Raw genomic sequence first — 18,311 nt, forward strand, 5'->3', positions numbered from 1 at the left:
TTCTATAGAGTGTTAAAAAATCTAGAGACGATTTCGAATTACACAAGGTGCTTATGATCTACCTCTGATCTCTCGCTGAATTCACAAACAGCATGTTTAGGCAATGAGTACCATGAACAGCTTCAAAAATGTGTTTGAAAAATCAATGTTTTCAGCCAAATCTGACAGCTATTCAGTGGTGCATAAATGGTAGCTGTCAATTTTCAGAGTAAAAAATGTAAAAAAACAGAAGTGCATGTGCAAGAAAGCGCCCTACGTGGTTACGAGTGGTGCTCATCACACTGGCAGCACACACTGCTGTTGACCCCAGGAAACTCACTGTCGTCATGTCACCATGACCCCAGGAAACTCACCGTCGTCATGTCACCGTGACCCCAGGAAACTCACCGTCGTCATGTCACCATGACCCCAGGAAACTCACTGTCATCGTGTCACCATGACACCAGGAAACTCACCATCATGTCACCATGACCCCAGGAAACTCACCGTCGTCATGTCACCACAACCCCAGGAAACTCACCGTCGTCATGTGACCATGACCTCAAGAATAACACTGTGCAGGTTCCCTAGTGGTTCTCAACTTTTTGTGAACCCTGTAGTTTTTGTCCAAACTATTTATGATCAGATGGAATTGACAGTATGAGTAATCTGGGTGGGGAAAACAAAGATCATACAACATTTAGATACAGATTACATATGTGAGGGATTGTAGGGGAAGGGGGGATGAATTCCATTTTATAATGGAATGTCCCAATTATGATCAGTTTTGAAATAGATAAGTGCCTAAAAAATCAGTTTTTAATTTTTGTAATAAGCGCAAAGGAGGCAAAAAAGTCATTTTAGCTATAAGAAAGTTGATTAAATTTGCAAATGTTGTCTAGATATACTTTTCGGGTTAAAATACATTTGTGTTTTCTCAACTTTTATGCTATATTGTTGTTATTTGGAAATGTCTGTTCTGGGCATGAAATCATTATTTTGTTTTATTTGGAAATGTTTGTTCTGGGCATGAATCATTATTATGTTTTACTTGGAAATGTTTGTTCTGGGCATGAATCATTATTTTATAGTAATCCTCCCACTCCAACAGCAGTGAAAGGATACTTAAAACTTGAACTTTAACTTGTGTGTGCATGTGTGCATGTGTGTGTGTGTGTGTGTGTGTGTGTGTGTGTGTGTGTGCATGTGTGTGTGTGTGTGTGTGTGTGTGTGCATGTGTGTGTGTGTGTGTGTGTGTGTGCATGTGTACGAACGTGTCAATAAATGAGTATATGTGTATATGAACATGCATGTGTATGTGTGCATATTTGTATGTATGTGTTTGAAATTTACAAACTACTTGTTCTTGCTGCGTCTGAAGATAGGTTGTGCCCTGTTTACTAACTGAAACAGGGTTGATAAATGGTATTCCAAGAGAATTCAGTATTTATAGAAAATGTGACATGACCACTGCTGGCAATTAATATAATTTTATTACAGACTGCCCCTGTTTGGTTATATTTGTGAAAGATTGCTACAAGTTAAATATTTACATCCAAAATCTGTATTATCTTTTTGTAACTTGTTTTCTGCAGGTAAAGAGGTTCTTTCAAGACTGACAATTCATTAAAACTTGAAATGCTGGGCAGGACACTTTCATGTAGATAAAAGATTTATTTTTACTTTGATGCTAATGTTCTAAGGAATCTAGCTGTGTTTTTTATTTTGTTTTCTGAAATCCTCCATGCCCTAAAAGTAGTCATTAGTTAATTATAATCTTGAAATCTTGAAAATTGAGTCATATCGTTTTGCACTCACTGGTGTAAAGAATGTGAGTCTCTGTTCTTTTTTAAATTGACAAATTTAAAATAATTAACAATGTTCAAGGTGTGTTTGTAAAACTAGAAAGGACCAGTGAACTGATCCTTTAATTATCAGTGAAGGTGATCATTATGTCTGGGCTTACAATGACCTAACGCTTATGCATGTGTTTGGTGAGCTTTGTCTTGTTCTCAGGCTTGTAACACCAAATGTAAAAAAAGAAGACGAAACGACAGTACCAGTGTATTGAAAGCCATTGAGAGCATCGTTCCCCACAGGCACGGCAAACAGCCAGCCAATGGCGCCCCCTACAGTGCTGAGCGTCTCCATGGCACGGCCAAGCACGGTGGGTACACGGCTGATGGCGGTGTACGTGCGTCCGTCCGTGGTGACCACGTAGGTGTGCATGTCCAGGTCGTTGAGTGCCACTTCGTTGATCATGCCGTGCACCCGGCCGTTCAGTCTCTGAGGCTCACCTGGGCACACACAGCAAAGAGACTCGGGTGACTGGTTTCCACTTTCATTTATGTACACACACACACACACACACACACACATATATATATATATATATATACATATACATACACACACTCACACACACACACACACGTGCATACATATATATATCTATACATATATATATTTCTTAATAGATTTATTTAATTATTTACTTACTTATTTATCGTATTACTCTTTGACAAAACAGAATTCTCCTTGGAATTTGAACTGCTCTCCTCAGGGAGAGCACATCACTGCAGCGCAATGCCAACCTTTTTTCTCTCCGTTTTGTTTCTGTATGAAAGCGTGTTTGTTTCCATGTCAAAGCATACTTTACCTGCATAAATTTGCCAGGAACCACCCCTTTTGTTCTCATGGATTCTTTTTTGTTTTCTTTTTATGTGTGCTAAGTGCATGCTGCACATGGGACGTCAGTCTACCATCTCACCAAAAAGACAAGCGTCCAGACCACAACTCATGGTCTAGTGGGCGAGGAGAAAATTCTGGCAAATGGGATTCGATCCCAGGTGCTCTGATTCTCTTACTTCCCACAGTCACATTACCACTATGCCACCACTTCACTATCTAATATAAATACATTCATATATATATATATATATATATATATATATATATATATATATATATGTATTTGTTTTTCTTTTTATCACAACAGATTTCTCTGTGTGAAATTCGGGCTGCTCTCCCCAGGGAGAGCGCGTCGCCATACTACAGCGCCACCCATTTTTTTGTATTTTTTCCTGTGTGCAGTTTTTATTTGTTTTTCCTATCGAAGTGGATTTTTCTACAGAATTTTGCCAGGAACAACTCTTTTGTTGCTGTGGGTTCTTTTACGTGCGCTAAGTGCATGCTGCACACGGGACCTCGGTTTATCGTCTCATCCGAATGACTAGCGTCCAGACCACCACTCAAGGTCTAGTGGAGGGGGAGAAAATTTCGGGGGCTGTGCCGTGATTCGAACCAGCGCGCTCAGATTCTCTCGCTTCCTAGGCGGACGCGTTACCTCTAGGCCATCACTCCACATAATATATATAACATATATATATATATATGCATGTATATGTGTATCTTCATACACACACACACACACACACACACACACCTAATTTTGTATCTTGTTTGGTCTCCGGGAAGTTGGGTGTTCACTTATTGTTACCACTAGTTACACATTCATCATCATGCACACATCCTCCACCAATCATTTGTTCTTAAGGCTGACTTTTTAACAATACACACCAACAGGCATGTACAGAGTTTAGGTCTGAGCAACAGAGAACAGAGAGAGAGAGAGAAACACAGAGAGAGAGAGAGAAAGAGACAGAAGAGAAACACAGAGAGAGAGAGAGAAGGAAAAATCCATGATGATGACATGGCAGTGTTGACTGAAGCTCACAAAGCCCTTGCCCAGAGTACTTGATCTTACAACACAACAATCCAATCCATAACCAAGCCATTCTTGGAAATTTTGTAAAATTTATTTATAGAATCACTTACTGTCCAAACATACTGATAGGCATGTGCCATATCAAGATACCACTTAAGTCTCTTGTTTTAAAAAAAAAAATCTAAAAAAACAAATTAAAAAAGTAGAAACAATGATTACCGCTGACAAGACAAATAAAGTGTTGAAAGATGGCACACAAGTTACTGTACTGCATTCAGGTGACTCTCCCAATGGAAAGCACGTCACTACAGTGCAGGGCCACTTGTTTTTTTTCTTTCTTCTTTTCTGTCTGCAAGCGTCATTGTCTTACTATCAAAGCAGATTTTTATGTCGGATTTTTCCAGGGACAACACTTCTGTTGCTGTGGGCTCTCACAAGCTGATCTCTCTTTGGAGAAAATAAAGTGTTCTGTATTTCATCGGTAAGACTTACCTCAGGACCTCAGTTCATCACCTCACCTGTCAGACTTACCTCAGGACATCAGTTCATCACCTCATCAGTCAGACTTACCTCAGGACCTCAGTTCATCACCTCACCTGTCAGACTTACCTCAGGACCTCAGTTCATCACCTCACCTGTCAGACTTACCTCAGGACATCAGTTCATCACCTCACCTGTCAGACTTACCTCAGGACCTCAGTTCATCACCTCATCGGTCAGACTTACCTCAGGACGTCAGTTCATCACCTCACCTGTCAGACTTACCTCAGGACGTCAGTTCATCACCTCATCGGAAAGACTTACCTCAGGACGTCAGTTCATCACCTCACCTGTCAGACTTACCTCAGGACGTCAGTTCATCACCTCATCAGTTAGACTTACCTCAGGACATCAGTTCATCACCTCATCAGTTAGACTTACCTCAGTTCATCACCTCATCAGTCAGACTTACCTCAGGACATCAGTTCATCACCTCATCAGTTAGACTTACCTCAGGACATCAGTTCATCACCTCATCAGTTAGACTTACCTCAGTTCATCACCTCATCAGTCAGACTTACCTCAGGACATCAGTTCATCACCTCATCAGTTAGACTTACCTCAGTTCATCACCTCATCAGTCAGACTTACCTCAGGACATCAGTTCATCACCTCATCAGTTAGACTTACCTCAGTTCATCACCTCACCTGTCAGACTTACCTCAGGACGTCAGTTCATCACCTCATCAGTCAGACTTACCTCAGGACCTCAGTTCATCACCTCATCGGAAAGACTTACCTCAGGAACTCAGTTCATCACCTCATCAGAAAGACTTACCTCAGGACGTCAGTTCATCACCTCATTGGTCAGACTTACCTCAGGACCTCAGTTCATCACCTCACCTGTCAGACTTACCTCAGGACGTCAGTTCATCACCTCATCGGAAAGACTTACCTCAGAACATCAGTTCATCACCTCATCGGTCAGACTTACCTCAGGACGTCAGTTCATCACCTCATCGGAAAGACTTACCTCAGGACGTCAGTTCATCACCTCATCGGTCAGACTTACCTCAGGACGTCAGTTCATCACCTCATCAGTCAGACTTACCTCAGGACCTCAGTTCATCACCTCATCAGTCAGACTTACCTCAGGACCTCAGTTCATCACCTCATCAGTCAGACTTACCTCAGGACGTCAGTTCATCACCTCATCGGAAAGACTTACCTCAGGACCTCAGTTCATCACCTCATCGGAAAGACTTACCTCAGGACCTCAGTTCATCACCTCATCGGAAAGACTTACCTCAGGACGTCAGTTCATCACCTCATCGGAAAGACTTACCTCAGGACGTCAATTCATCACCTCATCGGAAAGACTTACCTCAGGACCTCAGTTCATCACATCATCGGAAAGACTTACCTCAGGACCTCAGTTCATCACCTCATCGGTCAGACTTACCTCAGGAAGTCAGTTCATCACCTCATCAGAAAGACTTACCTCAGGACGTCAGTTCATCACCTCATCGGTCAGACTTATCTCAGGACCTCAGTTCATCACGTCACCTGTCAGACTTACCTGGCTCCAAGCAGTGCTTGCCGTTGCCATAGTAGGGTGGCAGACACTGGCAGCAGAAGCCCTGGTCGTAGTCCAGACAGCGAGCGTTGGTGTGGCACTGTCGAGCACCCTCCAGACACGTCTGTCCCACACCCACTTCGTAAATTGTCACTGCCACGCACACCACACTCCTCACATTAAATCACAAAGGTTAAAGGTCCCCCCATAGCCTTATAAAGCCATCGGGGCAGTGAATTATACTGTCACTGCTACACACGTCACATCACATCACAAAGGTTATAGGTCCCCCCATAGCCTTATAAAGCCATCGGGGCAGTGAATTATACTATCACTGCTACACACGTCACATCACATCACAAAGGTTATAGGTCCCACAGCCTAATAAGACCATCGTGGTAGTGAATTAGATCGTCACTGCCACACAGGGAGTACATCAAATCACAAAGGTTAAAGATATTTTGTTTGTATATCATGTTATCATATTTTCATATGCAAACACCTAGCAAACCAAAAAGAAAAGCCATTCTAACAAATCCGAGTCAGACTGAACCAATAATACACATGACCTTGCATAATGGTCTTGTTATAAAGCCACTGCTTAGGCCTACAAACCTACTGACACAGAAATGTGAAGAGAAAGCAAACTGCTCTTACCTTTGCCTGTGTTCAAATCCGCTGCTTTCACATCCCCGTCGGGCCCGGTGTTTCCAATTTGGAACATCCAGACACCGGGGATGTTCACGTTGGACTCACTGTAAAAATTAAAATTCGAAAGAAATTTAGTCCTTTCATCCTTTTGGGGTGTGGAGGATATACATGCACACTGAATCACAACTTCTGTCCAATAAATGTCAAACGAAACAAGCAAAACACAGATGTAAGGAAAAGTTACACTCCCTTCCCAGGTTTTATGAATTTATTTCAACTGTATTTTCTTCCTAGCATGAAACAAACACGACAGTTATCCAGACAACAAAAAACTAATCAGAACCACATTACAGAGCAGAAGCAGAAGCCTTGAAAACAGCAGCAGCCCACATCGAGGTCAGCCCCTATGCCAGCCACATCTTGCAGGCCCTTTGGTCCAACAGAGATCCAGAACTCAACAATCTGTCCTCCTCTCTCGCCTCCCTCTGCACAAGTCACACAGTCACCCTGCAGTGGATTCCCTCCCACTGCAACGTACTTGGCAACGAGACTGCTGACTCCCTGGCAAAGGAAGGCACTACGAAAGAGCAGACGGACAGGTCTACCAGCTACTCTGAATCCAGGACCATCATTAAGGCCAAGCTGCAGAACAAGTGGAAGCAGCAGCATCCACACCACAACAGAGCAGACCTGTACTACCTGCTGACTAGCCGAGAGCAGGTAGCCATTTTCAGGCTCAGGACAGGCCACAACCACCTGAAACACCACCTATACACGAAACTCCGTATCGGTGACACAGAGCAGTGCCCCTGCAGAACAGGCAGCCAGACAACAGAACATCTGCTGCAGTCCTGCCCGCTCCACCAAGCGCTCCAAGAGAAAACCTGGCCCGACCCAATCCCAGCGGCCCGGAAGCTCTACAGAGGACTGGAGGACCTGCGACGTACTGCCACCTATGTCGAGGAGACAGGGGAATCCATCTGATAAATGAGGAACGAGACAACAGAACCACATCTACATTGAACCACAAACCAATGTATCTCCCAATACTTCAGTTTTCTTAGTTTGTAATTTTGGGGTTTAAGAACATTTAAAAAAAAACACTTATATATAATATGCACAAACAGTTGTATTTGCATGCTAATTAATTAGTGAGAAATACCTACTAAATGGTTTTTGGTTGTTGCTGTTGTCATTATTATCATAATCATTATAATCATCACAATCATTAACATAATTATTGTATCATTAATACTCCAACTGCTTAGACCTGAGCGAACCACAGTCACACAGCCACTCTCACACAGTGACTCTCACTTGACAGTACCATCACACAGTACCGTCACACAGTACCGTCACACAGTACAGTCACACAGTACCGTCACACAGTACCGTCACACAGTACAGTCACACAGTACAGTCACACAGTACCGTCACACAGTACAGTCACACAGTACAGTCACACAGTACCGTCACACAGTACAGTCACACAGTACCATCACACAGTACCGTCACAAAGTACCGTCACACAGTACCATCACACAGTACAGTAACACAGTACAGTCACACAGTACCGTCACACAGTACCATCACACAGTACCGTCACACAGTACAGTCACACAGTACCGTCACACAGTACCATCACACAGTACAGTCACACAGTACAGTCACACAGTGACTCTCACTTGACAGTACAGTCACACAGTACAGTCACACAGTACCGTCACACAGTACCATCACACAGTACCGTCACACAGTACAGTCACACAGTACCGTCACACAGTACCATCACACAGTACAGTCACACAGTACCGTCACACAGTACAGTCACAAAGTGACTCTCACTTGACAGTACAGTCACACAGTACCGTCACACAGTACAGTCACACAGTACCATCACACAGTACCGTCACACAGTACCATCACACAGTACCGTCACACAGTACAGTCACACAGTAACTCTCACTTGACAGTACTGTCACACAGTACCATCACACAGTACCGTCACACAGTACCATCACACAGTACCGTCACACAGTACCATCACACAGTACCGTCACACAGTACCATCGCACAGTACCATCACACAGTACAGTCACACAGTACAGTCACAAAGTGACTCTCACTTGACAAAACCATCACACAGTACAGTCACACAGTACAGTCACAAAGTGACTCTCACTTGACAAAACCATCACACAGTACAGTCACACAGTACAGTCACACAGTACCATCACACAGTACCATCACACAGTACAGTCACACAGTACCATCACAGTACAGTCACACAGTACAGTCACACAGTACCATCACACAGTACAGTCACACAGTACCATCACGCAGTACAGTCACACAGTACAGTCACACAGTACCATCACACAGTACAGTCACACAGTACCATCACACAGTACCGTCACAAAGTACCGTCACACAGTACCGTCACACAGTACCATCACACAGTACAGTCACACAGTACCATCACACAGTACCGTCACACAGTACCGTCACACAGTACCATCACACAGTACAGTCACACAGTACCGTCACACAGTACCATCACACAGTACAGTCACACAGTACCGTCACACAGTACAGTCACACAGTACAGTCACACAGTACCATCACACAGTACAGTCACACAGTACAGTCACACAGTACCGTCACACAGTACCATCACACAGTACAGTCACACAGTACCATCACACAGTACCGTCACACAGTACAGTCACACAGTACCATCACACAGTACCATCACACAGTACAGTCACACAGTACCGTCACACAGTACAGTCACACAGTACCATCACACAGTACCGTCACACAGTACAGTCACACAGTACAGTCACATAGTACAGTCACACAGTACCATCACACAGTACAGTCACATAGTACCATCACACACAGTACAGTCACACAGTACAGTCACACAGTACCATCACACAGTACAGTCACACAGTACCATCACACAGTACCATCACACAGTACAGTCACACAGTACCATCACACAGTACCATCACACAGTACAGTCACACAGTACCATCACACAGTACAGTCACACAGTACCATCACACAGTACCATCACACAGTACCGTCACACAGTACCATCACACAGTACCGTCACACAGTACAGTCACACAGTACCATCACACAGTACAGTCACGCAGTACAGTCACACAGTACAGTCACACAGTACCATCACACAGTACCGTCACACAGTACAGTCACACAGTACAGTCACACAGTACCGTCACACAGTACAGTCACACAGTACCATCACATACAGTACAGTCACACAGTACCATCACACAGTACAGTCACACAGTACAGTCACACAGTACCATCACACAGTACCGTCACACAGTACCATCACACAGTACAGTCACACAGTACCATCACACACAGTACCATCACATAGCACCATCACATACAGTACAGTCACACAGTACCGTCACACAGTACCATCACACAGTACCATCACACAGTACAGTCACACAGTACCGTCACACAGTACCGTCACACAGTACAGTCACACAGTACAATCACACAGTACCGTCACACAGTACAGTCACACAGTACCATCACATACAGTACAGTCACACAGTACAGTCACACAGTACCATCACACAGTACCGTCACAAAGTGACTCTCACTTGACAGTACCATCACACAGTACCATCACACAGTACCGTCACACAGTACAGTCACACAGTACACAGTAACGTCACACAGTACACAGTAACGTCACACAGTACACAGTACCGTCACACAGCGACTCTCACTTGACAAAGGCGGCAGTGGACCCGGAGAAGGGGAGGGTGGGGGATCGATCCCCATAGCCGTCCCCGCGGTCAAAGCCGGCCTGTCCGGGCACGTCGGGTACGGTGGGCTTCAGCTTGCCCTGGCTGGTGACCCACTGCATGCCCCCGTCCAGGTAATGGAAAAAGGCGAAGGAGGACTCCCCGTCCGTCACCAGCACCAGCTGGAATGTGTTCACCTGGAAACACACAGCCAATATAATAAACAGATACAAGCGCTGATTATGTTTATTTATCAACACACAGCCAATATAATAAACACACACAAGCACTCATTATGTTTATTTATCAACACACAGCAAAAAATAAAATAAATAAATAAACACAGACAAGCACTGATTATGTTTATTTATCAACATACAGCAAATATAAAACATAGGCAACCACTGATATGTTTATTTATCCATTAATTTAATGATGTATCCATTTAATTGTTTATGCATTTTTTTCTCTTCTTTTTCTTTTTCTCAAGGCCTGACAAAGCGCGTTGGGTCATGCTGCTGGGCAGGCATCTGCTCTGCAGATGTGGTGTAGCATATATGCATATGCCTGAACGCTGTGACACCTCCTTGAGTAACTGAACTGAGCTGAACTGGAAGGTATAAAAATACACTCAAATAGCAAAGACTGTGTGCTACCTGTGAGAGTTTAGAAGACGAGATTGATCTTTTAGACAGTTGTGTAAAATACAATATTTCAAGAAACAATATGGTTAAACAATGTAAGTTGTCCAAATGCCAAGCCTAACCAGCTGATCTTACCAAAAGAATTACAGATAAGGCTGGCAAAATTTGTCCATTAATATTTCTTTTCATAACACATTTCTTTATATTGTATTGTGTCTTATAAACCTTCAGGTTTTTTGACAATAAAATATTCTGTTCTATTCTATTCACGCTGGTCAGTGTGCACACACATGCACAAGCACATGCAAATATGCATGTCAGGCGTGCATGAGCACACACACACATGCACACACATATATGGATGTGCACACCCACACATTTTCACTCTCTCACATGCACACATGTATTTTTTCAAATTTCAGTACTCATTTCGGCCCTTGTTTTTCTTTGACCTGTTCAAAATGGCAACATCAAAATAGTATCAAAAACAAAAAATGACACATGTATGTACAGGAAGTGCTGTCGTAGAATCGTTAATTCGCTGGACTTCTTATCCAGCGGCCAGGGTCTGATCCCCTGTGTCAGGCTCCTGATGTGTCTTTTAGAAAGGTGCTTCACTCGGATTTTCCTCACTCCACACAGGTGTCAGTGAGCACCTGACAGGTGGTGGTAAAAGGGAGGAAGGAGAGGATTTGGCCCCGCCTCCCTGTTCTGAGCCCTGGATGGTGGTAAAAGGGGTGGTTAAAAGGGAGGAAGGTGAGGATTTGGCCCCACCTTCCTGTTCTGAGCCCTGGATGGTGGTAAAAGGGGTGGTAAAATGGAGGAAGGAGAGGATTTGGCCCCGCCTTCCTGTTCTGAGCCCTGGATGGTGGTAAAAGGGGTGGTTAATAGGGAGGAAGGAGAGGATTTGGCCCCGCCTTCCTGTTCTGAGCCCTGGATGGTGGTAAAAGGGGTGGTTAATAGGGAGGAAGGAGAGGATTTGGCCCCACCTCCCTGTTCTGAGCCCTGGATGGTGGTAAAAGGGGTGGTAAAATGGAGGAAGGAGAGGATTTGGCCCTGCCTTCCTGTTCTGAGCCCTGGATGGTGGTAAAAGGGAGGAAGGAGAGGATTTGGCCCTGCCTTCCTGTTCTGAGCCCTGGATGGTGGTAAAAGGGAGGAAGGAGAGGATTTGGCCCTGCCTTCCTGTTCTGAGCCCTGGATGGTGGTAAAAGGGAGGAAGGAGAGGATTTGGCCCTGCCTTCATGTTCTGAGCCCTGGATGGTGGTAAAAGGGAGGAAGGAGAGGATTTGGCCCCGCCTTCCTGTTCTGAGCCCTGGATGGTGGTAAAAGGGGTGGTAAAAGGGAGGAAGGAGAGGATTTGGCCCCGCCTTCCTGTTCTGAGCCCTGGATGGTGGTAAAAGGGGTGGTTAATAGGGAGGAAGGAGAGGATTTGGCCCCGCCTTCCTGTTCTGAGCCCTGGATGGTGGTAAAAGGGGTGGTTAAAAGGGAGGAAGGTGAGGATTTGGCCCCACCTTCCTGTTCTGAGCCCTGGATGGTGGTAAAAGGGGTGGTAAAATGGAGGAAGGAGAGGATTTGGCCCTGCCTTCCTGTTCTGAGCCCTGGATGGTGGTAAAAGGGAGGAAGGAGAGGATTTGGCCCTGCCTTCCTGTTCTGAGCCCTGGATGGTGGTAAAAGGGAGGAAGGAGAGGATTTGGCCCTGCCTTCCTGTTCTGAGCCCTGGATGGTGGTAAAAGGGAGGAAGGAAAGGATTTGGCCCTGCCTTCCTGTTCTGAGCCCTGGATGGTGGTAAAAGGGAGGAAGGAGAGGATTTGGCCCCGCCTTCCTGTTCTGAGCCCTGGATCAATGGATATGGATGTATGAATCAACTGCCCCAATAGCCATTCAAGGTTACCAGGCCTAAAACCTTTTTTTCTGATTTATATATATTTATTGATACACTATTCATACACACACACACACACACACACACACACACACACACACACATATATATATATATATATATATATATATATATATATATATATATATACTTACTTAAAATCATTCAGTCATGAAGGTTTTTTCTTTCAATGTGGGGTAGAATAAAAATGATGTAACTGAATATAGTGGTTAAGTTTGTGCATGAGACAAACCGTGACTCCATGAAAAGTGGAGGGGATGTGTGTCCTGAGGTCAGAGAAGGTGAAAGAGGGGGAGAGAAACCTTTTAACATGTAACAACTGATGTTTACACTGCTGCAGAACCCATAATGTGGTATCAGAAAGAAAAGATCTGAGCACATCACTCCTCTTTTGCAACATCTCCACTGGCTCCCTGTCTCACACCGAATAAAGTACAAGATCAGCACTCTATGTTATAGATGCATTCACAAAACTGCCCCTTCCTATCTCTGCGGCTGCCTTCACCTCTACACTCCATCTCGCTCACTACGATCGGCTTCGGATCCACTCTGTTTACGCATACCCAGATTCAAACACTCGACTGTTGGCCGCCATTCTTTCTGTCTCTGGACCTTGCGATTGGAATGAACTTCCTCTTTCGCTTCGTCAAGTCTCCACACTCAGCTCTTTCAAGTCTGGCCTTAAAACCCACCTCTTCCCAAAATAGCCTCCCTTGCCTGCCCTTCCTTGTCTTTAGTTTCTACAGTTTTAGAGTTATGCATGCGTGTGAATGACTGGTGCGAAAGCGCTTTGATTTGTCTCTGCACAAGATCCAGAGCTATATAAATACCATTATTATTATTATTACTATTATTATTATTATCATTATCATCATGTGCAGAGAATACATTTTTATGACACATGTAATGACTGACATAACCGCAAATAAAAGTTCTTTCCTTTAAGACACAACACGACTGTTGAGAGTCAAGACTGCAGCAGGACCTGGAGAAGACAGCAGACAGCAGCATCAAAACCATCTCACCAACCACCAAATTTACCTACCCCCCTCCCCCCGCTTTCGTTCTGCATCTGTGGGCTGCAGTTCACACACATGCTCATGTGTACATGTGGACTTTATAACATTTCTAACGCCCGCTGTTAAGGTAGCTATACTCTGTTTTCAGGGATGTGCATGCTGGGTATGTCTTTGTTTCCATAACCCACAAAAAGCAGACACGGATAACAGGTTTTTTAAAATGTGTATCAAATTTCCTGCAATGAGTATACACATGAAGGGAATTTAGGCACTAGCACGGCTGCAGATATGTTGACCTGAGAGATTGGAAAAATCTCCACTCTCAACCCACCAGGTGTCGCTAGTAGAATCAAACCCGGGACCCTCAGACTGAAAGTCCAACTGGTCATACACACAAAAGCCCACTCGTGTACAGACAAGTGAAGGAGGGAGGTGCAGCCACAAGTGAAGGAGGGAGGAGGTGAAGCCACAAGTGAAGGAGGGAGGTGCAGCCACAAGTGAAGGATGGAGGAGGTGAAGCCACAAGTGAAGGAGGGAGGTGAAGCCACAAGTGAAGGATGGAGGAGGTGCAGCAACAAGTGAAGGAGGGAGGAGGTGAAGCCACAAGTGAAGGAGGGAGGTGCAGCCACAAGTGAAGGATGGAGGAGGTGCAGCCACAAGTGAAGGATGGAGGAGGTGCAGCCACAAGTGAAGGAGGGAGGAGGTGCAGCCACAAGTGAAGGCAGGAGGTGCAGCCACAAGTGAAGGAGGGAGGAGGTGCAGCCACAAGTGAAGGAGGGAGGTGCAGCCACAAGTGAAGGAGGGAGGAGGTGCAGCCACAAGTGAAGGAGGGAGGTGCAGCCACAAGTGAAGGGGGAGGTGCAGCCACAAGTGAAGGATGGAGGAGGTGCAGCCACAAGTGAAGGAGGGAGGAGGTGCAGCCACAAGTGAAGAAGGGAGGTGCAGCCCACAAGTGAAGGAGGGAGGTGGTGAAGCCACAAGTGAAGGAGGGTGGAGGTGCAGCCCACAAGTGAAGGAGGGAGGTGCAGCCACAAGTGAAGGAGGGAGGTGGTGAAGCCACAAGTGAAGGAGGGAGGAGGTGAAGCCACAAGTGAAAGAGGGAGGTGCACCCACAAAATAAGGAGGGAGGTGCAGCCCACAAGTGACCAAGACGAAAACCCAACACTTCAACCACTCAGCTATTGCACCTGTCTAAAGTTACCTTGTCATACTGCTCGTTGTAGTAGCCCACTTTGTCCCAGGTGACGATGAAGAGTGCCGAAGGCTGGAAGGTAGCTTTGCCGCTGAAGTGGCTCTGTATGTCTGCTGCTGCACGCCGCAGTGTGTTTTCATCATCCGTTTCCCTGCCAACATCACACACATCAACACACACTGACACACACTGCAAACAGGCTGTAGTACACACTTTGTGATCCTCTGTTTCAGGGCCAATATAACACACTGACACACACTGACCCACACTGCAAACAGGCTGTAGTACACACTTTGTGATGTTCTTTTTCAATGCCAACATCACACACATCGACACACACTGACACACACTACAAACAGGCTGTAGTACACACTTTGTGATGTTCTTTTTCAATGCCAACATCACACACACTGACACACACTGACACACACTACAAAAAGGGTGTAGTACACACTTTGTGATGCTCTGTTTCAATGCCAACATCACACACACTGACACACACTACAAACAGGCTGTAGTACACACTTTGTGATGCTCTGTTTCAATGCCAACATCACACACACTGACACACACTACAAAAAGGCTGTAGTACACACTTTGTGATGCTCTGTTTCAATGCCAACATCACACACACTGACACACACTACAAACAGGGTGTAGTACACACTTTGTGATGCTCTGTTTCAATGCCAACATCACACACACTGACACACACTGACACACACTACAAAAAGGGTGTAGTACACACTTTGTGATGCTCTGTTTCAATGCCAACATCACACACACTGACACACACTACAAACAGGGTGTAGTACACACTTTGTGGTCCTGTTTCAATGCCAACATCACACACACTGACACACACTGCAAACAGGGTGTAGTACACACTTTGTGATGCTCTGTTTCAATGCCAACATCACACACACTGACACACACTACAAACAGGGTGTAGTACACACTTTGTGATGCTCTGTTTCAATGCCAACATCACACACGCTGACACACACTACAAACAGGGTGTAGTACACACTTTGTGATGCTCTGTTTCAATGCCAACATCACACACACTGACACACACTACAAACAGGGTGTAGTACACACTTTGTGATGCCCTGTTTCAATGCCAACATCACACACACTGACACACACTGACACACATTACAAAAAGGGTGTAGTACACACTTTGTGATGCTCTGTTTCAATGCCAACATCACACACACTGACACACACTACAAACAGGGTGTAGTACACACTTTGTGATCCTCTGTTTCAATGCCAACATCACACACACTGACACACTCTGACACACACTACAAACAGGGTGTAGTACACACTTTGTGATGCTCTGTTTCAATGCCAACATCACACACTCTGACACACACTACAAACAGGGTGTAGTACACACTTTGTGATCCTCTGTTTCAATGCCAACATCACACACACTGACACACTCTGACACACACTGCAAACAGGGTGTAGTACACACTTTGTGATCCTGTTTCAATGCCAACATCACACACACTGACACACACTACAAACAGGGTGTAGTACACACTTTGTGATCCTCTGTTTCAATGCCAACATCACACACACTGACACACACTACAAACAGGGTGTAGTACACACTTTGTGATCCTCTGTTTCAATGCCAACATCACACACTCTGACACACACTACAAACAGGGTGTAGTACACACTTTGTGATGCTCTGTTTCAATGCCAACATCACACACACTGACACACACTACAAACAGGGTGTAGTACACACTTTGTGATCCTCTGTTTCAATGCCAACATCACACACACTGACACACACTACAAACAGGGTGTAGTACACACTTTGTGATCCTCTGTTTCAATGCCAACATCACACACACTGACACACACTACAAACAGGGTGTAGTACACACTTTGTGATCCTCTGTTTCAATGCCAACATCACACACACTGACACACACTACAAACAGGGTGTAGTACACACTTTGTGATCCTCTGTTTCAATGCCAACATCACACACACTGACACACACTGCAAACAGGGTGTAGTACACACTTTGTGATGCTCTGTTTCAATGCCAACATCACGCACTCTGACACACACTGACACACACTGCTGTGTTGTCTTACTATGGCCAATCTTATACAAAGTTCAACAATAATTTCATAAACAAGACCCCACCCTAAGCTGAATCACACTTACAAACACAGATTTTATTAAGCCATCTTGAGACCTTGACCTGCACGCAAGAAGCAGGTTCTACAATGTCTGAAAGCTATTTTTTCATGATACATTGTGACCTTGACCTGTGATCTTCAGCTGCAACATCTTCAAAACAGAGATGGATGGCATGGTCCGCTCACTTATCATTTCACATGCTGGTGACAGAGTGAGACCTTCCAGAAAAGTTCAGAGCAAAATTTTTCAAATAATATGGATAAAGCCTTTGAGAGAATGCAATCTAAACTGTCAAAAAAAAAAAAAACCCCGTCACTTTTTGTTGAAAAAACAGAAAAAAAAAATCAAGAATAAATTACACTGTCATCCACCCAGCACTTCTCTTACAAGTGTCTGAACATATTTCACCATTTACTTGACTTTCAATTCTTTTCACCAAGAGATTATTGTGATTTTCTGTGATTTACAAGGGAGAAATGCACCACAAATAACAGTTTCCATAAAGGAAAAAAGGAATCGTTTTGAGTGGCTACAAATACACCTTGCAAGATACCAGGTAAATACTTTCAGTTACTGATGTGGAATTTAGGAAGAAAACAAAGAGAACGGTAGTGGACCTCACCTGTAGTAAACAGTACCAGTGACCCTGGTGTCAACATCACCCAGGAAAGGTGCGATCATCTTGAAACCAATGGGCAGCACAAGGTTTCCCTGGTAATTGGGGATCTCCGTCTCAAACGAAACATGACCGTTCATGTTCACCTGAAAACATTAGTGAATGATCAGCCATTCTTGCTATTACCAGTACTTTACATGAATACCCCCTGCAAACTTTTTCTTTCTTTTTAACCATAGCACATTTCAATCGACATGACATGCCTGATAGCAACACAGTTGGTTAGTACACTGGACTTCCATTCAAAAGATCCAAGAGTCATGTTCTGGTGACATTTTGTGGATCATTTTTCAAGTCTAATTTAGACCACAAAAAAAAAAAAAAAAAAAAAAAAAAGTTATTTAAAGAAAGAAAGGAATGGGCAGTAGGTGGCGCTGCATGACTGGCGACATGGTGGTCTCAGAGTGATTTGACTTGATTTGACTTGCATACGCCCGACTCCCTGAATATTCACACAAAATATGGCGCACAATTCATGTCACAGATTGCTGA

At 44.5% G+C, this 18,311-nt stretch overlaps 1 protein-coding gene across 1 annotated transcript in view; it reads right to left on the reverse strand.

Annotated features, from left to right (window-relative positions):
• LOC143295662 (nidogen-1-like) overlaps positions 1 to 18,311 on the reverse strand; it is an 85,813-nt gene that overhangs the window by 51,242 nt on the left and 16,260 nt on the right. Inside the window, exons 2-7 of the mRNA XM_076607277.1 lie at positions 17,766 to 17,905; positions 14,978 to 15,119; positions 10,193 to 10,407; positions 6,420 to 6,517; positions 5,766 to 5,915; positions 2,040 to 2,276 (exon numbers count right to left, since the gene is read on the reverse strand). Of these exons, the coding sequence (XP_076463392.1) occupies positions 2,040 to 2,276; positions 5,766 to 5,915; positions 6,420 to 6,517; positions 10,193 to 10,407; positions 14,978 to 15,119; positions 17,766 to 17,905 (982 nt within the window). The remainder of the gene's footprint in view (positions 1 to 2,039; positions 2,277 to 5,765; positions 5,916 to 6,419; positions 6,518 to 10,192; positions 10,408 to 14,977; positions 15,120 to 17,765; positions 17,906 to 18,311) is intronic.

Source organism: Babylonia areolata, chromosome 21 (assembly GCF_041734735.1).
Source record: "Babylonia areolata isolate BAREFJ2019XMU chromosome 21, ASM4173473v1, whole genome shotgun sequence".
NCBI classification, from domain to species: Eukaryota; Metazoa; Mollusca; class Gastropoda; order Neogastropoda; family Buccinidae; genus Babylonia; species Babylonia areolata.